The sequence below is a fragment of the Felis catus genome, chromosome D2 (assembly GCF_018350175.1).
Source record: "Felis catus isolate Fca126 chromosome D2, F.catus_Fca126_mat1.0, whole genome shotgun sequence".
Classification (NCBI taxonomy): Eukaryota; Metazoa; Chordata; class Mammalia; order Carnivora; family Felidae; genus Felis; species Felis catus.
This window is the reverse complement of record NC_058378.1, coordinates 75,406,852-75,432,512: the sequence shown is the minus strand read 5'-3', so window position 1 is coordinate 75,432,512 and position 25,661 is coordinate 75,406,852. Positions and strand designations below refer to the sequence as shown.

The window sequence follows — 25,661 nt, the reverse complement described above, 5'->3', positions numbered from 1 at the left end:
ATGCAGTGCCCTCTTCACCCGCAGGGTCAGGGCCCCACACTTAGAAGGGCCCTGGGCCTGGTTTAATGCTCAGGATGTTGACTTTTTGAAACTCTCAATCGTTTTTAAATAAGGCGTGCCACATTTTCAAATTTCACCGTGAAAATTAAGTAGCCAATCCTGACTATCCCCAACGCCCTTCCAAAAGGTTGGCACACCTGTCATCTGGGTAAGATTCAGGTTCTTCTCAGTAGGTACTGTGATGGGGGGGGAGAGGGGTCCATAGGTGACCCCTCCAACCTGGAAGCGGTCCGGCTACCCTAAAGGGAGAATAAGGTTGGGAAGACTTGGTCTGCTGGTGCAGACCTGCTGGGCAGGTGCACGGGGACGGAAGGCGCACGGGGACCAGGGCGGGATGGAGGCGTGGGATCTGGACGCTGGAGCGTGGTGACAGCAAGCATCGGCAGTTCGGGGACCCGGCAGCGGGAATACCGGGCGCACCGGGTTCCCGCCACTGGCGCGCGGCGACAAAGAGCAGCGGGCGAGCCAGGAACCCGGTAGCGGGAACAGGGGACGCGCGCGCGCCTGGGGCGGGGCACGCCGCCCGGCTCCTCCTCCGCGCCTGGTGGGGTGGCGGCGGCCTCCCTCCACTACATAGGTCCCAGGAAGAGGAGCAGGAGGAGGAGGAAACGCGGGGGCCGGGCGGCTCCCAGGGTGCAGCGGCGCGGCCCCCGCATGGAGCCCAACGTGCGCTTCTGGATCACCGAACGCCAAGTACGGCCCGGGCCCGGCGCGGCTGGGGGCGGGGAGGCCCTGGGCCGCGTGAAGTCACCGGCTGGAGTGCTGGCTGGCCCGGGTGACCTTGGGTAGGCCACGTGGTCGCACCACCCGCCTTCCCACCTCAGACCCCGGGAGGGGACGAAGGGGAAACCCAAGCGTGCGGGAGGCCGACAGCCAGGGCTGTTACCGCGTGTCACCGCTACCCCAGGCCTGGCTAGCGAGGGTCGTCACAAGGTCACCCTACCCATCGCCCTGAAGAGTCAGGCCCCGCCTCGCAGGGGTCTGCCCTCCGCTGCCTAAGCTGTTGCTGAGCACCAGCTTGGAAAGGAACAGGTGCATCCAGGAGCCACCCCCGCCCCTCCTAACCTCCGTAGGCTCAGCCACTCGGATGGCACAGGGGCTGTCGGCAGCGGTGGACAGGGAGTAGCGCGGGCCCCGCCTCCAGGCGGTGACTGGGCGGCGCTGCCCAATAGAAATACGATGGGAGCCGTAGAGGTCATTAAAATTTTTCTAGTAGCCACATTCAAAAGGGTAAAGAGGAACAACAGAAATTAATTTTAACAGTCTATTGTATTTAGCCCAACAAATATAAAATATTAACGTTTCAACACGTAATCAATGTAAAAATTATTAATGAGATATTTACATCCCTTTTTTTACATCTTTGAAATCTGGTGTCTCTTTTACACATACAGCATATCTCAGTTTGGCCTGGCCACATTTCAGGGGCTCCAGAGCCACACGGGGCTAATTGGACCATACAATTCTAGGGTGTTCTCTTTCAGCCTTACCTAAAGGAGGGCCTAGCCTGGTTTTGAGTAGGGAAGTTGAAAGGGGACAGGGAACTCCAGCTTTCCAGGCAGAGCCAGGACCGGAAGCCAAAACCATTGCAGAGGTGGTGTGTGTTGTGGGGGAGGGGAAGGGGAAGGTTTTGGAAGCCAACCACACTTCCTCTGTCCACATGTGAACTGAGCTGCCTTTATTGATGCCTGGCTGGGGTGTCGGGTTCTTTATGACTCAAGTTAAGTCTTAGAACAATGATAAGAGGGTAAAGAAGAAGCTTCTGAGAACTTTCTAGGTAGTTGGTTCCAGGTCATTTGTGCGATATGAACATAGATGGGCCCATTTGACCCCAGAGTCTGAGCTTTTAACCCTCGAGAGTAATTTGATATTAGAGTAGTTAAGAGCAAAGGCTGCTGGGTTTGGTCCCGGCTGGGTTTTCTTGGGTACGTTCATGAGCTTTACCTCACCTGTAACATGGGGATGTTGCAGGAGCTGCAGTTAGAAGCCCTGTTAGGGTCTCAAACATTATGTTCACCGTTATTATTACCATATATCTTTTCTTTTCTGCCACCCCTAACCTCTCTGGTGCTCTTCTCCCTCTCCAGTCTTTTATTCAGAGATTTGTTCAGTGGACAGAGTTATTGGATCCTACAAATTTGGTCGTTTCAATTGTGAGTATTTCCTTGTTTTCCGAGATAGCGCATTTCACATCTTATTCTGAAATGGGAAGACCGTGTGTCCCTTTTGAAAAGCAGTGGAAACAGAATCCATATATATTATCACGTTTTCATTCCTTCAGAAGGAGCTTGTTAGATTGGAAGGTGGGTAAGCAAATGCTGACAGGTAATACCAAGCTCTGGGCCAGGTGCTGGTGGTTCAAAAGGGATCAAAACAGTCATCCCTGGTCATGGAGGACAGACTGGCAGAGGTGGTCACAGACCTTGACCTCGGGTTCTAAGGGAGGCGGAAGGCCAGAGGGAGGAGGCATCCAGGAAAGGTCAGATAGAAGGGACTGTAAGCAAAGCCCAGGGGAGAGAGCGGGTAGTCGGGTCAGTGCGTTGGGGAACCAGGCAGTTCCTGAAGGGCCTTGTGTGTCATTCAGATGAGAGGTGTTTGCATTTAGCCTGCAGGGCAAGGTGGTGAGGTTTGTGGTTCAGAGGGTCTCTGGTCACCATGTGGCGAAGGATCAGAGGGACCAGACTGTAGATGAGGTGAGCTGTTCAGGGAATGGCTCAGCTATCTGAGTGAAAGACCAGGGTTTGAACCATGTGTTGCTGAGGGCAGAAGAGGAGATGCCCTGTCACCAGCAATACCCCTCAGGGCCAGAGCCACAGGGACACTCCCATACTTGTGTTCAAGTTGTTCCAGGCAGCCTTGTTTATTTATTTTTGTGTTTATGTTTTTTTTAATGTTTATTTATTTTTGAGGGAGAGAGGGAGACAGAGTGTGAGCCACGGAGGGGCAGAGAGAGAGGGAGACACAGAATCCAAAGCAGGCTCCAGGCTCTGTGCTGTCAGCACAGACCCGACCTGGGGCTCGTGAGATCATGGCCTTAGCTGAAATCGGATGCTTAACCAACTGAGCCGCCCGGGTGCCCCACAGTCTAGTTTATAATAGAGAAAAATAACCTGAATGCCCATCAGTAGGGAAATAGGAACATATAATGTATATTCATACAGTGGAATACTAATAGAAGTTGAAAATGATGATCTAGTTAGCGATGTATAGTATTAACATGGAAACACGTGTATGATGTTACATGGAAAGCATCTACAATGTTAAGTGGAAAAAGCAAGACGCATAAAGTACATTTATGCAGATGACAATATAAACCAAAACTACATCTTTGTTTACAGATACGTGTATTCTTATTTGTAGAAGTATAAGAAAGTGGACTGGAATTTCATACCTTGAACTCATAATACTTTCTCTCTGATAGAATAGGGAGACAGGAGACTGCGGGTGATGGCTTTTGGGGGAAAAAGAAAAAAAAAAAAAAGAAAGAAAAATTGGAAGCAAATATAACCGAATGTTTGCAGCTGTTAATTCTGTGGAAGGGGATTGGGAGTATGTACTCATTCTTTGTATTTTCTGTATTTAATTCTTTTTTTTTTTCTCAAATTAAGAAGAAATGAAGAGAGGAAGTAAGCCTGAATGGATCAGATGTGGGGGGGAGAGAGAGGAGAGATCTTCAGGTTTCTAACTCTCAAAGCCAGGCAGATGGTGGTGGCTCTCACGGAGACAGCTGACATCAGAGAATGGGAGGGAGGTGGCAGCACCCGTGGCTTGAGCTGCTGGAGCTGTCTGGGAAGCTGGGAGCTCTGGATCTGAGTGCCACACGGGCCTATCCTCATGGAAACTCTAAGGGAGTAGAGAACATCATCAGTGTGTTGTACTGAAATCAGATGTCAAGGAGCATGTGATTCCTAAATCTGAGGATATAGCTAAACAATATTGAGATCATTGCTTGATTTTTTTTTCTCTCTGATTATAGGAAAAAATAGAAAAATCAAGGCAACTATTGTTAACGAATGAAGATGCATTCATACATGACTTGGAGGACCGAAGGGTATGTGTCCCGTGCCTGGGTCAGGGTTGGATGTGGTTGCCTTCAGGAGATTCTGCTTGCATGGTCTCAAATCAGATGGAGTCTTGTCATAGTGAACACTGCCCAGGGGATCTGCTTTTTAAAACTGGATTAGTTTTTTTTTTTTTTTAATGTTTATTTATTTTTGATAGAGAGAGACAGAGCACAAGTGGGGGAGAGGCAGAGAGAGAAGGAGACACAGAATCTGAAGCAAGCTCCAGGCTCCGAGCTGTCAGCACATAGCCCGACATGGGGCTCGAACCCACAAACCGCGAGATCATGACCTGAGCCAAAGTCGGACGCCTAACCGACTGAGCCACCCAGGAGCCCCATGGATTAGTTTCTTTTAAATGTAGTGAGGATTCATTCTCGTAAACCAGATTACTAGCAGAAGGAGTTAGTATTAAGGAAAGGAGAAAAAAGCATAGGGTTCCTCCTGTGCTTAGATATTAGTGGGGATCCTCTGTGACTGATCCCTGGAGCCCCACGGGAAACTCCAGAATTCAGGCAGGCCTCTGAAGTCAGAATCTATTTCCCATTAGAGGCAGTGGTCCAGGTCAGGATTACACTCCTGCCCAAAGAGTTAAACCAAGCATTTGTTATCTACCTTGTGGTGGATGGGGCTTTCCAGAGCCTACAGACATCAGTCCTGTGAGGCAGGCTGTGGAAAGCTCACATATTTAGTTTGGGATGTGTGTGTGTGTGTGTGCGTGTGTGTGTGTGTGTGTGTGTGTGTGTGTGTGTGTTTATGAACTTGATAGGGCCTCTGGGCTCACAGCCGGGCTCAGATGCAGGTGCCTTGGCTAATGGCATGGTACATCACTTTGCCTGCTCTTCTCTGAACCAGGGGCAGGCTAGATTCAGGTACTCACCTGAAGAGTAAGTTAGGTGTTGGCCTTGAGTCCTCTCCAAGGTAGGAGATTTAGGACTTTTTAATGTTCTGGCTGTTTTCTTTCTGTGGATCATCTTATTGCTTATTGTTAGTTCATTTGTTTGTTTGATACATTTGATTAATTTTTAAAAAAATTTTTAAACATTTATTTATATTTGAGAGAGAGAGAGTGAGAGGGGGGAGGAACAGAGAGAGAGGGAGACACAGAATCTGAAGCAGGCTCCATGGTCTGAGATGTCAGCACAGAGCCTGATCGGGGCTCAAACTCACGAACCGTGAGATCATGACTTGAGCCGACGTCGGATGCTTAACCGACTGAGCCACCCAGGCGCCCTTGACTCCATTTATTTTGATTTATTCTGTCCATGTGGCATTGAACAGTTCTGGCCTTCACTCTCTGAAAGGTGGAGTAAAGGCGGCACCAGAAATGAGACTGGAGAGATTTTCTTTTTCTTTTTTGCTGCCAATTAACCTTTATTTTATTTTTTTTTAAACAATTTTTTTAATGTTTATTTTTGACAGAGAAAGAGAGACAGAACATGAGTGGGGGAGGGGCATAGAGAGAGGGAGACACAGAATCTGAAGCAGGCTCCATGGTCTGAGATGTCAGCACAGAGCCTGATCGGGGCTCAAACTCACAAACCGTGAGATCATGACCTGGGCCGAAGTCGGACGCTCAACCAACTGAGCCATACAGGCGCCCCGCCAATTAACCTTTAAAAGCTTTGCTTGTTTTTTCTCTTTTTAGGTACAAGAAGCTTGGAAGAGAAGTCTTGTAAGTTTCAGCCCCTTGCTAATTTTTAACCTGCTACGATAACAAAACCAAACATCAGACTGACCCTTGTGTTTGCTCTTGTGAAGTCAACAGTGCATCCTGACAACAGCAAACTGATCCCCGTTCCTTTTCGACCTGCAGGTGAGCAGATTCCAATTTTCACAAGCGGGTTGAGAAAACATGGCTTGTAACAGTTAAAAAACTCTGTCTAGAAGGATTTCTGACAGTGAGTCTGGAAACAGCTTAAAAGGGATGTTTGAAGGGTCTAGGTGCTGATAGTGGAGAAGAGCAGGTTTGGGGCCCAGAGCTGCATCCAGTGCTGTGGAAAGATCTGGAAGGTTGGGGGTGAGGACACAGGCCTGGGTCTGAAACCTATTTTGCTCTGTTATCTGCTAAGAAACACGGCCGATCATTTCATTGATGATGGTTCTAGAACTGGTAACTCATAAGTGTTTTGGATTCCATGTAGTATCCTCTCTCTCATATCTTAATTACAATGAGGGGAATAAAACCTATGATCATACAGGGACCTTTTAACTGTAAATTCTCTCTGTGATGAACAAAAAGCTGGAAACACCATAATATCCAACAATTCAGACTATAGTTAAATAATTCATTAAAATGAATGAGGTAAATCCCATGTGCTAATGTAGAAGAATGGGTCTCCAGGAACTCGTATTAAGGGGAAAAAAGGCACAATATGAAACAGTGTATAGTGATCCTGTTTGTATGAGTAAGTGTTGTGAGCATGAGAGAGCACCAGAGAGTGTGGGAGTTTCCATCTAGTAGAGGAAAAACACTTGTCTCTCCTTTTAATGCCTCGCTTCTGACACCAGATACATGGGCTTTTCCCACACCCTTCAATTCTGTGACACCAGCCAGGTGTCTTATAGGTTTTTGATTTTAAAAAAAATTTTTTTTTACATTTATTTATTTTTGAGAGACAGAGAGACAGAGCACAAGTCAGGGAGGGGCAGAGAGAGAAGGAGACACAGAATCCGAAGCAGATCCCAGGCTCCGAGCCATCAGCAAAGAGCCCGATGCGGGGCTCAAACTCACAAACCGTGAGATCATGACCTGAGCTAAAGTTGGACACTTAACTGACTGAACCACCCAGGTGCCCCTGGTTTTTGGTTGTTTTTTTTTTTTAATGTTTATTTATTTTTGAGAGAGAGAGAGAGAACTAGCAAGGAAGGGGGAGAGGGAGAGGGAGAGAGAGAGAGAGAGAGAGAGAGAGAGAGAGAGAGAGAGAGAAGAATCCCAAGCAGGCTCTGTGCTGTCAGCGCAGAGCCCGACATGGGGCTCAAACTCATGAACTGTGAGATCATGACTTGAGCCAAAATCAAGAGTCAGACGCAGCCACCTAGGTGCCCCTGTCCTACAGTTTTAAGTCAGTCCTGACTGTCGACCTGGGGACAGCAACAGACCCCACAGGTTAAGGGCTCAGGCCCACAAGACCACCCCAACTTCAGAGGCCAATTGAAAGTCCAGGTTCTCTGTGCTTCTGACGAACCTGCTATAAATTGGAGGTCCTCACACACCCCCCCCAACCCCCCGAACTCCTGGGGCTTGAAATTGCTAGACTGGCTCACAGAGCTCAGGAAGACCATTTACTTACTAGATTCACCGTTTATTATTAAAGGATACAGTTCGGGAACAGATGGAAGTGATGCACAGAGTGGGCTAGGGAAGAAAGAGCTTCCACACCTTCCCCAGGCCTCTGCTCTGCCAGCATCTGCTTGTCCTCGGCAACTAAAACACTGTAAAAAACAGGCTTTATCACTAGTGTTGACTAGATCATTGGCCCTTGTGACTAGCCCCGCCTCCAGCCCCTTTCCCCTCCCTGGAGGTGGAGGTAGGGGGTGGGGCCAAAAGGTCCTACCCCCTCATGCGTTGGCCGGTTCCCCTGGCAACCAGCCCCTCCTTAGGGGCTTTCCAAAAGTCACCTCATTAACATAAACTCAGGTGAGCTGCACCGGGGTTCTTAGGAGTACAAAAGACACTCATTTCTCCTTCACTGCTGTTCTCATTGAGGAAATCCCAAGGGCGTTAGGGTCTCTGTGCTCGGAACAGGGACGAAGAGCAAATACGGATTTCTTATTATAAATGACTGCATCACAGATGCACTAAATTCGTGCAGAAGGACGAACAGGTGCGGGTTCACAGAGCTTGCCCTGAGTTGGAGGGACTGGGAAGGCCCGGGGGGGGGGGGGGGGGCGGGGGCGCCTCGCTAGGTCTTTCCTTGCTGTGCTGATTGAAATGCTTGCCATACGCACATAGTTATTATTAGGAAAAAATGAAACAATGAAGACTGTCCTTTGGCGTCTGTGCCTTCAGGGCGCTGGAGAGGAGGTTCTCGGGTGGGTGGCCCCCCCCCCACTCCGCCTGCCTCGGCCGGCTGCAGTCACTGACCCTCTTCTCTTCCTTGCCAGCTCTCCTACCTTTCACGGCACCCATGGTGAGTCAGCTGAGACCCCAGTTTTAGGAAGATGTCCACTCATCTCCTAACCTCAGCGGTTTGTGTCCTCCAGCTCTGGAGCCCTGTCCCGCCACCCCCGCCTCTGACCCTTGTCTGCTCTTCATGTATTTTCACACTGCCCCCCACACTTAATCCAGTCAGGCATCTGGGCCTCTTGAAAGTCCCTGTGTCACAAGGTAGTCCTTTCTCTGGATGCCTACTGTGCTCAGAGCGCTACAAGGCGGATGAAGTGCTCCCTGCTGCAAGCACACAGGACTGTCCGTGACCTTCTCTCCCTTAACCCTCCACCCCACCCCTGCCCAGTACAGGCCCTCTCCTGGGACCTGGGATTGCCCCCCCACCCCCACCCCAGAGAGGCTGTACCACCGTCACTCTCACGGGGTGCTTTTTCACCAAGTGACAGCATTCCTCCGTCACTTCTCCCACACCCGTCCTGTGTGTGCGCCCACTGGCAAGTGCAAACTTCTCAGCTGCCCCGCCCTGCTGCGTTGCAGGTCTTTGAGGCAGGGACCCGTGTGTCCCGGGTGTCCTCAGTGCCCTGTAGGCGTCACTTGCCCTGTAGCCTTCTGCATCTGGACCTTCGCCTCCTTGTCCCAGTTCCTGGGGGGCCCAGTCCTGCATCTCCCCTGGGAAGTCCTTTGCCCGGCAGCTCCCCCACCCCAAAACACTTAAAACTTTGCTTTATTTTCTTAAAAGATCTTTTTGTCGATGCTGTCGGTGAAAAGTCTGAAGTCCCTGATTTTACCTCAGGTAACAACTGTTTCTATTTCATGATGACTGAATTCTGTTGTGCTCGAAACCAGTGTGTGATCCGTTTGCCTCCGTCTTTGGGCAGGTTTCCTTCTACACCTACACTACGGCATTCAACATTGTCAACGGAAACGCAAGTTATGTGAGTATTATGAGGCCCAGGGGACATGCAGTGCTCTGTTATTTCTTTTGGAGTTTTGTTTGTTTGTTTTAATTATCCTTCCAGGGTAAAACTGTGGTATTTGCTAAGTATGTACTTTTGTTTTTTCCTTAGAATCGTCGCCCACATGAGAGTCTATTACTAGGGACAGGAGTAATTGCTTCTTCATCCTTTTTTGGAGTGGGTATTTTAAAAATCTGTCAAATCTTATTTATTCCTCAGGACAAAACAAAATATTCTGAATTAAAATTCATGTTTCAACTCAACTATTTTTTTTAATCTATGTTTTTTAATTCAATTTTTTTTTTTTTTTTTTTTTAAGAGAGAGAGTGCGTGCGTGAGCAGGGTAGGGGCAGAGAGAGAGGGAGACAGAATCCCAAGCAGGTTCCATGCTCAACACAGAGCCTGACATGGGGCTCAATCCCACAGCCCTGGGATCGTGACCTGAGCCGAAATCGAGAGTCAGACGCCCAACTGACTGAGCCACCCAGCCACCCCCTCAATTCAAACAACTTAGAAAGTATGACCAAGAGATAAGAAAGGAAATGGTCACCTGTAATCCTGTCACCTCCCCCCCCAAATAAGCATATGAGCATCCCAAGTTTCTAGGCATATACTCAGTACTCTTACCTTTTTAAAAAATGTATTTAGGCTAGATAAACATGTACAAATCATATATTGCTTTGGATGTCAGGGCACCGTGATGGTTAAAAATGCAGACATTAGAGTCAGATAAGCCTGGGTTGGCATCCTGGCTCAAATTCTTAGTGGCTCAGTGACTCTGGACAAGTTATATAACCTCCCTAAGCCTCTGTGTGTTCCGCTGATAATCGGGAGAACACCTCAGCATTGCAAGAATTAAAAAATACACGGAGAGCATTTGCAAAGGCCTGACCTGTGCCAGGAACTAGGTCGATGCTAACTCTTGCTATTGAGTATGTTCAGCTGATTTTTTGGACCTAGGCAATAATGATTTTTCTCTTGTTTTTCTAGTTACTCCCTCATTTGCTCCAGATGCGGCTGAATAACATGTTATTGAAAAAAGCCCTTCCCATCATCATTCTGAGTAAGCAGGAAGCATGCAGTCTCTGTGGTCTTTGAGCTTTCCTTCATCTTTGGGGACAGCCAGGTCCCTTGGCCACATTGTGACTGATGACAGCTGCTATTTGTAGCTTTCCGGGGCCCCCGGGGCCAAACTAGGTCCTTGGTTTGAGAGGTGACACTTGCTCTGTAGATATACTCTTCATTGTCAGAGGATGAACACAATTACATTTGCAAGACTGTGCAAGCCCTGTGCATGTATTATTTCACTTAATCCTGACAAAAATGTATGGGTGGCAATATCGTTAGTCCATTTACAGAAGCAGAGGCTGAGGCAGGGGAACATTAACTGTCCTAGGGTCACACAGGGAATAGGTGGCAGTAGGGGGGATTCCAGCCTGGTGGACAGACTCTAGTGGGAGCAACAGAGATGTTAACCGTTTCAAGTTTGCCAGCCTGCAGATTCACTAATTCACACTCCGTGTTTGACTCTGGAAATCATAATAGCGGTTTGAAGTGTTGGCAGAATGATGTGAGCGGTAAAATTTGGGAGAATGTCATAGAAACCTGATCAGACCAGCTAAAGCAAAGAAGGGGGGGGTGTATTTCCAGGACCCTGGGTTTCTCCTGGAATCCTCCCAGGGAGCTGGGCTGGACTTTCAAAGGTGCTGAAACCTGGTGCCGGGTCCTGGTCAGGGAAGGACCAACTGACTGGGAAGCCAACAGTTCTGATCCAGCTCCACAGCCCCAGGACAGAGCTCGGTTGGCCAGCTCCCGCCAGGTGACCAGCTGAGGGTGGAGGAAGCATAGCCATCAGAGAAAGAGGCGTGACATCAGAAAAGGTGTTCCTTCACTGGGCCAAACTCACCCTCTGTTGTGCATTTTCTTCTCTACATCCACAGCCCACATCAGTGCCATGAATGTTGTTGCAGCCCGAAGCCTTGAGCCCATTCGAGGGATTGAAGTCATGGATAAGGAAGGCAATGTCATGGGCTATTCCAGAAAAGCTGGGACAAAGGTAAGGGGACACAATGGAGCCTTAGCTGGCTTGCCTCTTGGGTAGAGCATTGAGTTTTCTGTTTGAGACCTGTACCCAAGTCATGTCTCCCTTCCATCTTTCCTTATCCTGTTTTCCCTCTTGCAGACAGAGCGGTTTTCCATTTTGCACTGTGATGTTTGAAATGATGTTTCCATTTTACACCAGTAATATGCAATTAGTCTGAGTTCTCCAGAGAAACAAAACCAGTCGTATGTATGCATGTGTGTACTTATTTTAAGTAATTGGCTGATTCAATCGTAGGGCCCATAGGTTGCTCAAGTGTAGGCCAGGTCGGCAGGTTAGAAACTCAGGAGCCCTTGAGGCAAAATTTCTTCTTTGGGAAAACCTTCTCGATTTTGCTCTCAAGGCTTCCCAACTGATTAAACAAGGCCCATTCACACCATGGAAGGTAATCTTTGCTTAAAGTTAACTGATTTTAGATGTTAACCACATTTACAAAATAGCCCCACGGTAGCACGCCAGTGTTTGGTTTAAGTACCAGGTCCCATCGCCTAGCCAGGTTGACACATGAGACTGACCGCCGCAGACGGGCTTCCACCAAATGCTAGGCCGCTCTCTGAGGGTGAGATTTTATTTTTCCAGCTCAGCATCCACACACACCCTCCCAAGGCTGCTCTGCACTTGTGGAAGTCAGTGACTCCCTGTCTGGATTTGAGAGCAGTGTTCGTGGTCCCCCTCACAGCAAATTTTCTTATAGTCTTCGTCTTTCTGGACCAGTCTGCTGGCAGGGCTGGGCTGAAAAACACCGTGCTCTGACCAGAACTCTTCAAAAAGGCCTCGGTTTTTAAAATTTTGTTGTAAATATTTTTTTAAGTTTATTTATTTATTTTGAGAGAGACAGCGCATGCCAGAGGGACAGAGAGAGAAGAGGAAGAAGAAGAGAGAGAGAGAGAGAGAGAGAGAGAGAGAGAGAGAGAGAGAGAATCCCAAGCAGGTTCCACGCTGGCAGCACAGAGCCCCACACGGGGCTCAATCTCACGAACCTCGAGATCACGACCTGAGCCGAAATCAAGAGTCAGACACTTAGCCAACTGAGCTACCCAGGCGCCCCTCGAAGGCCTCAATTTTTAATAAGTTTCATTATTAAATAGTTGAATTCTTTTGCTCAATTCAGCACCCTGGCTTCTGTGTGCATTCAGGTTGAAGAAACTGGACTGGCCTATGGTGGTCTCGTTTGGGGTTTGAACTTTTTGTAAAATTACTTTTTCAGCAGGTGAGGTTTTTTTGGTTTTTTGTTTTTTGTTTTTCTCTGTGGAATGCCATTAGCTAAAGAATCATATGGGGCGCCTGGGTGGCGCAGTCGGTTGAGCGTCCGACTTCAGCCAGGTCACGATCTCGCGGTCCGTGAGTTCGAGCCCCGCGTCGGGCTCTGGGCTGATGGCTCAGAGCCTGGAGCCTGTTTCCGATTCTGTGTCTCCCTCTCTCTCTGCCCCTCCCCCGTTCATGCTCTGTCTCTCTCTGTCCCAAAAATAAAAAAAAATAAAACGTTGAAAAAAAAAAGAATCATAGCATAAGGCAATTGTGTGCAAATGGCCTGAACAGCAGCATAGAACAGCCCAATAAGAAGCGAAGGGGATAATAGCTTCTCATGGTGTCAGTTTTCAAGGGGTCTCCTGTTGGGACACCCTCTGCCCTATGTGTCAGCAGAAGAGGAGGTCAGAAAAGATGGCTGATGGGGCGCCTGGGTGGCTCAGTCAGTTAAGCGTCTGACTTCGGCTCAGGTCATGATCTCACAGCTTGTGAGTTCGAGCCCCACATTGGGCTCTGTGCTGACAGCTCGGGGCCTGGAGCCTGCTTCGGATTCTGTGTCTCCCTCTCTCTCTCTGCCCCTCCCCCACTCACACTCTGTCTCTCGCTCTCTCAAAAAATAAATAAACGTTACAAAAAATTAAAAAAAAAAAAAAGAAAAGATGGCTGCTCGTTCAGTTGGTAAATATAGCGTTGTTTGGCTCACAAACATCTTGCTGTAAACCCTGTCCGTGATTCACAAAGCTGAATTACAAACCATTAGCTACATGCCTGCCACCAGATTCCCGCCAGAACGTTTAGTAGCGTGTCTGAAAAATAGGAGCCACCTTTTCTTTCTTTTTTAATTTTTTAAAATTTTTTTTAACTTTATTTTTTATTTTTTTAAATTTACATCCAAATTAGTTAGCATCTAGTGCAACAGTGATTTCAGGAGTAGATTCCTTAATGCCCCTTTCCCATTTAGCCCATCCCCCCTCCCACAACCCCTCCAGAAACCCTCAGTTTGTTCTCCGTGTTTATGAGTCTCTTCTGTTTTGTCCCCTCCCTGTTTTTATATTATTTTTGTTTCCCTTCCCTTATGTTCATCTGTTTTGTCTCTTAAAGTCCTCATATGAGGGAAGTCGTATGATTTTTGTCTTTCTCTGACTGACTAATTTCACTTAGCATAATACCTTCCAGTTCCATCCATGTAGTTGCAAATGGCAAGATTTCATTCTTTTTGATTGCCAAGTAATACTCCATTGTGTGTGTGTGTGTGTGTGTGTGTGTGTGTGTGTGTGAGATATATATATATATATATATATATATATATATATATATACACACCACATTTTCTTTATCCATTCATCCATCGATGGGCATTCGGGCTCTTTCCATACTTTGGCTATTGTTGATAGTGCTGCTGCTATAAACATTGGGGTGCATGTGTCCCTTCGAAACAGCACACCTATATCCCTTGGATAAATGTCTAGTAGTGCAATTGCTGGGTCGTAGGGCAGTTCTATTTTTAGTTTTTTGAGGAACCTCCATACTGTTTTCCAGACTGGCTGCACCAGCTTGCATTCCCACCAGCAATGCAAAAGAGATCCTCTTTCTCTGCATCCTCGCCAACATCTGTTATTGCCTGAGTTGTTCATGTTAGCCATCCTGACAGGTGTGAGGTGGTATCTCATTGTGGTTTTGATTTGTTTTTCCCTGATGATGAGTAACGTTGAACATTTTTTCATGTGTCAGTTGGCAATCTGGATGTCTTCTTTGGAGACGTATCTATTCATGTCTTTTGCCCATTTCACTGAATTATTTGTTTTTTGGGTGTTGAGTTTGATAAGTTCTTTGTAGATTTTGGATACTAACCCTTTATCTGATATGTCATTTGCGAATATCTTCTCCCATTCGATCGGTTGCCTTTTAGTTTTGCTGATGTTTCCTTTACTGTGCAGAAGCTTTTTATTTTCATGAGGTCCCAGTAGTTCATTTTTGCTTTTGTTTCCCTTGCCTCCGGAGATGTGTTGAGTTGAGCTGAATTACAAACCATTAGCTACATGCCTGTCACCAGATTCCCGCCAGAACGTTTAGTAGCATGTCTGAAAAATAGGAGCCACCTTTTCTTTCTTTTTTAATTTTTTTTAATGTTTATTTTTGAGAGAGAGACAGACAGACAGAGTGTGAACAGGGGAGGGGCAGAGAGAGAGGGAGACACAGAATCCGAAGCAGGCTCAGGCTCCCAGCTGTCAGCACAGAGCCTGATGCGGGGCTCAAACCCACGAACTGTGAGATCATGACCTGAGCTGAAGTTGGACGCTTAACCGACAGCCACTTAGGCGCCCCGGTAGTGGCCACCTTTCTAAATGAATTACGGGTAACAAGGGGACAAGTGGTTGCCTGAAACACCTCGTTTTCGAAACAAAGGTTTTGTGCCTAAGAGCCACCCTAATGAGACATTTTTAATGGCTTTATTGAGATGTAATTTATATACTATAAAATTCACCTGTGGCGCGAGTATAGTTGGATGAATTTTAGTAAATTTAAGCAGTTATGCGGCTATCATCTCAGTCCAAATCTAGAACATTTTCGTCCTAAAAATCTCCCTTGTGCCCATTGAACCACTCCCTTCTCCCACCCCCAACCCCAGAGAAACACTGATCTGCTTTTTGTCCTCATAGTTTTGCCTTTCAGAAATTTCATGTAAGTGACTTGTACAACTGTTTTTTTGTGTCTGCCTTCTTTCACTTTTGAGGTTCATCCGCCTGTACCAGGCGCTGAAAGGTTGTTGCTTTTCATTGCTAAGCAGCATTGCATTGTATGGATGTGCCTTCCAGGTTTTGTGTATCCATTCCCCGGGCAACGGATATTTGGATGATGTCCAGTTTGGGGCTGTTATGCATAACGCTACTCTGAACTTCCACGCAAGTCTTTACGTGGATGGCCATCTGTCTGCATCTGTCTTCAGCTCCCTTTACCTGTAGGGTGCTAGGGCTGCTGTGAATCATTTGCACAGCTGAAGAGAAGAATGAGAGCAGGTGTATTTATTTTTAAGAGCCAGAGTGAGCAAGACAGGGGGAGAGGGGCAGAGAGGTAGACGGAGAGAGAGAATCCCAAGCAGGGTCCGTTCAGTGCAGAGCCCATCATGGGGCTCGATCTCACGACGCTGGGATCAGGACCCCAGCTGAAATCAAGAGTCAGATGCCCAACCGACTGAGCCCCCCAGGTGCCCCATGAGCAGGTGTTTAATCTGTGAGTTGCTCCTTGGCTCCTCGTGCCCTCCAGGTGCTGTGTGAGCACAGCCACACCCTTGGCTTTAGGATCCCTTCCCTCCGGGAGCCAGGAATTCTCAGCCTCCCAGGGGAGGCAGCCTCAGGCCCTGCTAGCTATCAGGACGTCTAGTCCATCTGTCCAGGAGGAGCTTCATTTTTGCATGAAGGCCAATTTAGGGTAAAAGATTTGATGGTCTGCTTTAAAAAGAAAGAAAGAAAGAAAGAAAAAACGTTTATTGGTGCACCTGGGTGGCTCAGTCAGTTGAGCATCTGAGGCTTGATTTTTGGCTCAGGTCATGATCCCAGAGTCGTGGGATTGTGCCCGCATCAGACTCTGAGCTAAGTATGGAGCCTGCTTAAGATTCTCTGTCGCTCGCGCTCTCTCTCTCACTTGCGCTCTCTCTCTCACTTTCTCTCCCCTGCTCTCCCTCTCTCCTCTGCCCCTCTCCTGCCCCCTTGTGCATGCATGCACGCTTTCTCTTTCTCATTCTCTCTAAAATAATAATAATAATAAAAAGAATAGTGTCTGCAACTGTGCATAAGGATAAGCATTCTTTCAACATTTCCCTGTCACCAAAAGGTTTATTTTCTGTGGCTAAAATTTCAGAAACTACGCAACCAGCAATATCTGATTGTAACAGGGCACCTTCGATCAGATTTCAGGGGCCAGTCTGCGTTGTTTTCCCTTGACGGGCCTTGGAAGGCACTCCGCCGCGGAGTGTAACACGTGTCCCAGTGCCCCCCAATATAGGTGTCTGCTTTGCAGTGTCCTCCCCTCACACACAAGTGGAGAGAGGCCGGCCTTGCCCCACTGACGTGGAAACACACCACACTCGGCAGCCGCTTTTCTCTCCCTGAAGTTGAGCAGTTTTATTTTATATTCCTGAAAGTTTAAGTGCCACCCTCCTCGGCCCCCTCTGTCCCTGTGGGGGAAAGGCGTTCTCTGCAGAGCAGTCGGATGAGCTGAGCATCATCTGATGTGGGAAGCAGAGAGCGGGGCTGGCGAGCATGGGAGGGGAACCCAGAAGGCAGGCTGTAGGCACATCCTGGGAAGCCAGCTGTGGAAGAGACGGGGTTGGAAGGGGACAGTGGCCTCATGCCTGTTCATTTTGTGCAGAGCAGTGCTGTCCGTGGAGTCATGCCTTACCCGGGGCTGGGGTTCTGAAGTTAACATGTGAGTGTCATCTATAGTCAGAATTTCCCCGGAAAGTCTCTTACGTTGCCCTTGAGTACACATGACTTTGTGCATATATAACCCATACAGTAAATAACATGTTTAAATGTTGGATGTATAGAGTAATGTGTATTATAGAAAAGATGACAAAATGTTATCAACCGCACAACTTACTCGTGCAAAGTAAGATTTTGTAGCACCCCTCATTACACAAGCAAAAGGTGGGTGCACGCAGGTGGATCCGTGCATGGCACGTGTGGGTGTGATGCCACGCCAGTGCCCTCTGAGCTGGACTTCTGGAAGGTTCCTCCACTCAAAGGGGTAGGAATATCTGGGCTGCTGCTCGGGATCAGGAGGCCTGTGGCAGCGTCCTGGATTGGAAAGAAATCATGCAGCAGTCCTCGGGGGGCCCTTCCAGCATTTCCACCAAGGGGCCTGCCCTTTGGTTCTAGGTGACGATTTTTCTATAAGCTGCCTTTGCTTTGTACTTTGGGTGGTTGGCAGGCCAATGGAGACCACCGTGGAGTCAGCGGAGGCAAATCCCGTCTCCAGTTGCTCCTGCACCCGCCCCAGCGGTCCTCCAGCTGCACGCACGTGGGGCTGCCTCCACCTCTCTCCACCTGCATTATTTTTCTAAGTGAGAAAGGAGAGCTGCTGAAGGATATCCGGAAATGGCCTCATGCCGTGTGTTAAGGTGCTTCCTTTCCATTTCTACTAGGCCGTTAAAGATACGGCGATGTCCAGAATCGTGCTGTTTGGGACCTCTGCTTTTATCCCTGAAGTCTTCTCCCACTTTTTCGTAAGGTAAGAGGCAGGTAGGAATAGACGTTTGACACTCAAAATCCTTACAAAACTTGTCAAACACCGAGCCTGCTGGGAGGGATGGGAAGAAGTTTCTTTGGTCACCTTCCTGCTACATTCTGTTCATCACAGTTAGGACAGCAGGATTCACGTGGGGCACGCATGGAAATCCAGATTTGCCTGTTCCTTAAACGTGGAATCTCACCCAGACCCTGTCCTCAGCTAGCCTGTGTGTTCCTGGGCGTGTCCCAGCACCTGCTGAGGCACAGCCCCTCGGGTCTCGAATGCTGAGTCGAGGTGATTGGCAGGTTCTCCCAGCTCTGATGTGTTGTGAATGTGGCTCAAGCTTGCCTTCCCCCTTCATTCAAGCATGTGTTAAATTAGCCTAAGTGGCCTAGATTCAGCAGACCATCATCCCTTTTGAGAAGCAAGAAAAGGCCGGTTGGGAGGAAGTCCTGGGGACCCACCAGTGACAAGCCCAACACGCAGTAGCTTAGGCCGGAAGGCAGATGTGTTGGTTTAGATACTGGGTGCGGGCAGAGAGCGTAGCCCAGGGCAGCTGAGCAGACGCCCCACGGCAGGGACAGTCCTATCTTCACGGTGTCAGCTTCCCTCTGTCCTGCCACACGCTGGCTTCCTCGTGGTGATGAGGGACGTGACTGCCAACACCTCCCAGCTGCTATCCTCAAAGAGTCCGGAGGAGTGATAGAAACATGGCAAACCCCAGCAGAGACAGGGAATGTCTTCCACTCAGTTCACAAACTCCCAGAGGAGGACTCAGTTGGCCCAGATGGGGTCACCGGAACCGATCCCCTCTATCCAGCGTGGTGAGTTAGAAAGCCTTCATTAGGACCACATAAGGAGTGTTTTCTAGAAGTAGCAGCATGCCGCTCAGAGCCAAGTGTTACTTCCCATGGGCCACCGGCTGGATGGCTGTAGAGACTAATGCTGGCCAGGTTCTTTATGGGCCAGTCTGGCTGGGTCAGAGCTGGGCTTCCTCTGAAAGCTGGCACCCTCCGGTCTATCCCTTGAAGCCCACCTAGTGACCCGAGCGGCCTGGGGAGAAGGGATGGCGTTCATTTCCCAGTGGGCCCTCACAGCTGTGATAGTGTCCAACCTGGAGTGACCTCGGTGGCTCTTCTGACTCAGCCCTTTTATTCTGCGTGTGAATGAACCCAGGCTCAGGAAGGGAAGGTGTCTTTCCCAAGACCCTGCAGTCTGTCAGTGGCAGCCGGACCCAGGCCCTTGGATCTCTGACTCCCAGGCTGGGTCAGAATGTCACATGCATGTCAGCAGAGCCCAGCATCTAGAATCTGGCCTCTCACTTTGGAGGTGTGGGATTTTGGACAAGTGACTTAACTGGTCGGTGGCTGTGTCCTTGTTCGTGTGAAAGGGGGTGATGATAACACAAACTTCAAAGGGTTGTTGGGGATCAAATGGGCAAATGCCTGGGAAGTGCTGAACCCCAGGCCTGACGCCCAGCGAGCGCTCCGTCAGTGCAGCTGCTGGTATCGCTTGTTTGCTGGTGAGTGGGGACCAAGGCGTGGGCCCGGCCGGCTGCACGTAAGACCATTAGAACGGAGGGCCAACCTCTGAAGAAAGCCCAGTAACCTTGTCTCTTACAGGACCCAGTTTTTCCGGCAATATCCATGGTCATTATGGACCTTCAAGCTGTCCTGTACTGTCTTAGTAATGGGACTGATGGTGCCAGTTTCTTTTAGTATGTACCCACAAATTGAACGGGTAAGTGCCCCCTATTCAAATTTCTCTCAAAACAAAAACAAAACAAACAAACAAAAAACAAGCCTTTTTCTTCTCCTCGTTGTACGAGAGAGAATTCTAAGAAATCTGCGAAGTTTACAAAAGTATAAAAATAACATTATTTAATCCCGTCCCGCAGATCACTTGTGCCATTTTGGATTCTATTTTTCTTAGTGATATACCAGAAGCATTTTTCTGGGATATTTAAAAAACCTTTGAGATTTTTTAGATACCTCATAACGTTCCATAGTGATGCCTCATCCAATGGGACTTTCTGCAGCGATGGAAATGTTTGATACGTATGCTAATACAACCACCTCTAACCACATATAGCTGTTGAGCACCTGCAGTGTGGCTAATGTGACTGAGGAACAGAATTTTTTTTTTAATTATTTTTTTAAATATTTACTTATTGTTGAGAGAGAGACAGACAGAGTGTGAGCAGGGAAGGGGCAGAGAGAGAGAGGGAGACACAGAATCTGAAACAGGCTCCAGGCCGTCAGCACAGAGCCCAAGGCGGGGCTCAAACTCACGAGCTGGGAGATCATGACCTTAGCCGAAGTCAGACTTAACCAACTGAGTCACTCAGGTGCCCCTGAATTTTTTATTTAATGTATTTTAAGTACTCACATGCAGCTAGCGGTTTCTGTATTAGACGATGTAGTTCTATAGACTAGGATATATTATAATCGATGATGAGTCAGACTACCTGGATTCAAATTCCCAGCTCCTCCATGACCTCGGTCAATTTGTTTAAATTCTGTGAGATTCAATTTCCATATCTGTTAAAGAGAATTAAAGATAGTATCTCCGCAAAAGGCTGTTGCTGCTGTCAGGGACATTGTTGATGTCACAGCTTTTGGCGATTCCTGGCGTTTCTTAGCTGAAAATTTCAAATGTTTGTTTCTGTCACTGAACTTAAAAATCAGTGATGTCTTTAAAAGCATTTATTTTTTTTTTCAACGTTTTTTTTTTTTTTTATTTATTTTTGGGACAGAGAGAGACAGAGCATGAACGGGGGAGGGGCAGAGAGAGAGGGAGACACAGAATCGGAAACAGGCTCCAGGCTCCGAGCCATCAGCCCAGAGCCTGACGCGGGGCTCGAACTCACGGACCGCGAGATCGTGACCTGGCTGAAGTCGGACGCTTAACCGACTGCGCCACCCAGGCGCCCCTAAAAGCATTTAAATTTATGGAATGAGCTTGTTCAAAACCCAAATCTAGGTTCATAAAATCATTAATTCAGGTAACTTTGCCATCGCCTAACATAGAAACTTATATTACTAAATATTTATTTATTAAAATAAAATGTTAGAATATATTTTTAATCCTTACAGGCCCACCTAGAACATGGCTTATTATAATAAGATTGTAATAAAAGTGAACTCTTTTGCAAATAATTACTTCTGGTCGCACTGGCACTCAGAGTGAAGGAGGTGGCTTAACCTGCAGAGGTTATGTCATTTACAAAAGTCGTTAAATCTTGGGGGAAGTTCCCACTCCCCTGCTGCCATGATGTGGTTTCCTCCTGGGCTCTTGCGTTCATTCCCCAAACAGTGATGGGGGGCCTATCCTGCCAGACCAGCTAGGTGCTGGGGTCAGCGGTGAGTAAACGGGTCTTGCCCTATGTAGCTATGAAAAAGCAATGACGTGTGGCCAGCTGGGCCTTTGATTGGGGAAGTAGGAGAAGGGGAAGCCACAGAGCCCAGGAATCCCGACTGGCTGAGGGTGGAGGTCCAAGGGAACAACCTTTTGCGGAACTCCCTTCGCGGCCACGGGGGAGTCAGAATATGGAATCCGCAAGTTGTTAGATAATCAGGTCTCTTTCCAATTTGTCTTGTACACATCATTGTGGGTCATGGGATTCGTTTTTCCAATGTTAGGAGTAACTTGGTTCTTTACTCTGTGATATCATTTTGGTCCTCAGCTAGTGGCTACTCTCTATGGCTGGGGCCTCCGAGGGCATGAGGTCACCCTTCTTCTGGGAAGGCTAGGTCCAGGACAGCCTGTCGGAGGGCAGGACCAGAGGCGATCCTCCCCCACTTTGCTGCCGCTGTTCTCACTGGCCTTCTGGAGTCAGGTGGCCACTAGACTTAAAGTTACAGGGCCGAATGGATGTGTTGGGGTCCTCGGGCCCGTGAGGGGGAGACTCCCACACGCAGGTAACTGTAGACACAGTGGGACTGCAGTGGAACGCGGTCACACATAGGGGTGGTGTGGGCACAACAGAGGCAACGTCGGTGCAGCCAGGGGCTGGGGGCCGTGGCAGGGGATGCGTGGGGGGAAAGGCAGCCTGGGCCAAGGGCACAGCTTGTGCCCAGGCATGGAGTGGTGTGGTCCACCCCGGGCACTCTGGTCCCACATGGCTAGAGTGTGAGAGAAGAGGCTACAGGTGTTCTACGCCTAATAAGTGTGGCTTCTGTTTATCCAGCATCTTCTGTGTCCTGGGGACTGTCTGCCTGGCAGTTAGTCTCTTGTCTTTAAGACAGCTTTTCAAGGTAGTTTGTATTCCCACTTTACCGACAGGAGCCTGGGGCTCAGGGGAAATAGGAAATTCCCCTGTGGGCTATTCAGCTATGGAGAGGCGGGGCCAATGGGGGAAGGACCTTACCAGCCCCTCATGGTGATAGAACTTTATACGGAGGCAATGAGGGAGACGTTTCGAGGGGGGACTGGCTTAGTCAGATTGTATTTTAGAAGTATCACTCTTTGGATGTCACAGTGTAGATGGGGGCAGTCCTGGAGGCTAGGAGGACAGCTGGGGGGCTGGAGACACATTCTGGCTGGAGGTGATGGGGGGCTCAGAGTAGGTCCATGGTAGTAGGTTAGAGAGAAATATTGAATTGGGCGAGTGAGAATTTGTGAGCATTCAGATTGGGGGTGAAAGTAAAGAGAAAAGGATCCAAGGGGATATCCAGATTTCTGGTTTACGTGTGATGCCAATAACCAGGACAGAAGGAAGGAAGGGCTCTGTATTAACTAGGATTACGTTTGGGGCACGTGGGTAGCTCAGTTGGTTGAGTGTCTGACTCTTGGTTTCAGCGCAGGGCATGATCTCACGTTTCGTGAGTTCAGCCCCGCATCAGGCTCCACACTGACATGCAAAGCCTGCTTGGGATTCTCTCTCTCTCCCTCTCTCTCTCTGCTCCTTCCCTGCTCATGCTGTCTCAAAATAAATAAACTTTAAAAAAATTTTAAAAATAAATTAGAATTACATTCGGTTGTAAATGAGATCGAAAATAACAGCCTGAACAAGGTAGAAGTTGTTTCTCACTCACATAAAATGTGTCATGAGCACGCTGGGAAGGCGCACACATGAGTTGTGTTTTTCCACAGTACCTTTTCCAATAAAGTACCAGTTTTATTCAGTCATAAAGCAAAGGGAATCACGATTCTGAAAGCAGGTTCAGGGTTCCAAACTGGGTGACATTTCACCATGTGATTAAACTTGGCTTCTTACACAGCGCATGGAGCAGAACATAAGTCACACAACAAACAAGGTAACAGAAAGGTGCAGAAGTTAGCCAAGCAAACGTGAAGTCGGTCTGTGGGTGCACAGTTGAGATAAGGCTGTGGTCCAGTCGGGTCAGCTCTCGGCACTTACCGCTTATAATAGTTAAGCCGTGAAGGATCTCAGTTATATTCGAGATCAATCGGGTAGTGCCTTTGGCGGCAGCTGCTTTTTAAGTGGTCATAGAGGGGTCACATCAGAAGAGTCTGATGGTTTGCTGCAAAACTTGTCCCTTTATGAAGAGCCCCTGCAGACCTCCTGTGGTTCGGCTTGTTGTCAGTGCTGGGGTATCAGCTGATGCCGGTCCCGGCGATAATCTCGGAGCTGCAGTACCTCTGACTACTTGTGTCATTGCTTGACATCAGAGGCTCCATTTTGCTTTCTACTGTGAGGTGACCAGCCCAATAAGGCAGCGATGCGTCATAAAGTCCTCAGGGATCTTAATTCCTTCCAGGCCAGCATGCCACCATTCCTAGGGTTTGGCCCCATCTTCAAAGGTACCAGATGGTACCTTTCTCATTCCACTTGGCCACGTGCCACTTTCACTTCATCACATTGGCCAGAACTTAGTCATGTGGTCAAGCCTCACCGCAAGGGAAGCTGGGAAATGAGGTCTTTATTTTGGACCTATTTAAAATTCTGCTGCTGTGGAAGAACAGATGGGACAGATGGCAGGAAGGGTAATGTGTCACATATGGAAACAACTGTTACCTGCTAGGAAGTAAGTATGACCAAAAGGCTATGGGGAGATTAGGGAAAGAAGAGAATTGCCGGCTGATCCAGGAAGGCTGCCTGGAAGAAGTAGGCTTTGGACATGGATGGATTTCAACAGGCAGAGATGGGGGAGTGAAGAGGGCATTCCAAGTCGGGGTATAGGAGAGCTGAGGAGTCCAATGTAGCTGGGCACAAGTCACTGAGTGTGACTGGCAACATGCTTGGGGCCAGATAGCAGGGCCTGTGCGGCCAGGCCCAGGAGGCAGGCTCTACTCTGAAGGCAACCGGTGGGTCATGCAAGGCTTGAAGGGGCAGGGCTCTCAGAGGCCAGAATAGAGGCAGGAAATGGAATCCATTTCCCCTCCTGAGCCTCTCCCCGCCAACCGCCAAGCAAGTCTTGGCATTTGCTAGACCTTGAAAGAACCTTGTTGGTCCAAGGTGGGCACAGAGGTGGCTGAATGGTGGTCCCCAGCCAGTGGGGTCCCCAAGCCCTGCCTCCTTGTCTGGCCCCCGCCCAGGACCAAGACATCTTCTCAGACGTACCACGGGCTGCAGCAACCTTCAGGTCTGGAAACTCAGTGACCTTGACAGGGAAACTTGTCCCCTGCAAAACTCCTTTTCCACTAAGCTAGTACTTCTGCCACCTCGTGAGACTAAGAACCGTGACTGGGGATTAGGGGGATTGTTGTTAACTTTGGTGGGTGTGATGACAGCAGAGTAGTTGCATAACAGAGTCATTGTCCTTTGGAATTTCATACGGAAGCATTTGTAGGTAAAATGACAGATCTGAGAATTGCCTTCAAATACTCCAGAAAGTACCCCCAAATTGGGATCGGGAGATGCCGGATGAAAGGAGATTGGCAGGTTGTTACTAATGCTGAGTGATGAGTAGATGAGGGCCCATTGTATTCTTTCTGCGTGTGTTTGTATTTGAAATTCTCCATAACAAAGTGTTCAAGAAGTTCTGCTTTTTTGTTGTCGATCAGACATCACTGAAAAAGTTGGACTGGAAAATAGATGCTTTCGGTAATATATACATATATTTTTTTTACCTTGGCTCTTAAGGCAAGAAAAGTTAATATAAATATTAAGAACTTAACTTTGTTTTTCAGATACAGTGCGATAAGCTTGAAAAGGAAATTCAGTCCGCAACAGAAGAAACGGAACTCTTCTACAACAGAGGGGTATAGGGATGAGTTTTTGGTGAATTTGTTCCGTTCCTGCTTGAACGCCTTCCTCTCTGCTCGAGGTGTCCGTTCCGAGGACTCTGCCCGGGGTCTGGAACCCGAGGTGTCTGTGCCCCCAGGACGGCTTACAATTGCACAGGCCAGCGCCCTTTCCAGGCAGGTGCCTGGGGTTTCAAGCCTGGATGAAAGGAGAAACAAGAGGCTGTCCTGTCTGGTCCACCCCCATGGGGTTGCTGAGGGGATGGGTGATAGAAGATTCGATTCTCTAGGTGTTTGTTCATCGGCCACTGAAGGGATACTGTGAAATTACTAATAAACTTATTAAAAGTTGAGTATTTGAAAAAATAAAGGAAAAGGGTCTCCCGCGCCCAGGGCCCAGGCATTAAATTGATGGCCCACCTCAAGGTAAGTGGGAGCCTCTGGTGAGCGCGGAAGGCCTCCACCCCCAAAGCAATCCTCTTTCCCTCCTCAGCTTACTCCCATTTTGGACTGAAAATCTTTGCCCCCCGGGGCCATCAACCTCCTTTCTCCTCTCTGGCAAATGACCCTGCCTCCTCCCTCACAGTGAAAACAAGGCTGTGGACCAGCGGTGGAACCTCCTGGCGTCAATTCCGCGGACCTCTTCCCACCCACGCCCCGCCTTCCCTCCTCCTCGCAAGGTCAGCTGTGGGCCGGGCTCTGGGCCCTTCCATTCCGATTTCCTCAGGGCCTTCTGTGCCTGTGTA

The 25,661-nt window shown here is 48.5% G+C and overlaps 1 protein-coding gene across 3 annotated transcripts; it reads left to right on the top strand.

Annotated features, from left to right (window-relative positions):
- Positions 1–579: 579 nt before the first annotated feature.
- On the top strand, positions 580–25,268 carry SFXN4 (sideroflexin 4). Of its 3 annotated transcripts, XM_006938217.3 has the most exons (14): positions 580–753; positions 2,148–2,213; positions 4,037–4,111; positions 5,770–5,796; positions 5,883–5,937; positions 8,229–8,254; positions 8,972–9,025; positions 9,111–9,167; positions 9,300–9,365; positions 10,179–10,251; positions 11,129–11,244; positions 17,681–17,766; positions 19,389–19,506; positions 24,862–25,092. In XM_006938217.3, the coding sequence occupies exons 1-14, from the start codon at positions 715–717 to the stop codon at positions 24,937–24,939; spliced, it is 936 nt and encodes a 311-aa protein (XP_006938279.1). In that variant the 5' UTR covers positions 580–714; the 3' UTR covers positions 24,940–25,092. The 3 variants fall into 3 exon arrangements, with proteins under 3 accessions (XP_006938279.1, XP_044896687.1, XP_044896688.1); XM_045040752.1 differs by lacking the exons at positions 580–753; positions 2,148–2,213; positions 4,037–4,111; positions 5,770–5,796; positions 19,389–19,506 and having other exon boundaries at positions 8,229–8,312; positions 24,862–25,268; XM_045040753.1 differs by lacking the exons at positions 580–753; positions 2,148–2,213; positions 4,037–4,111; ... (1 more) ...; positions 9,300–9,365; positions 19,389–19,506 and having other exon boundaries at positions 8,229–8,312; positions 24,862–25,268.
- Positions 25,269–25,661: the final 393 nt, after the last annotated feature.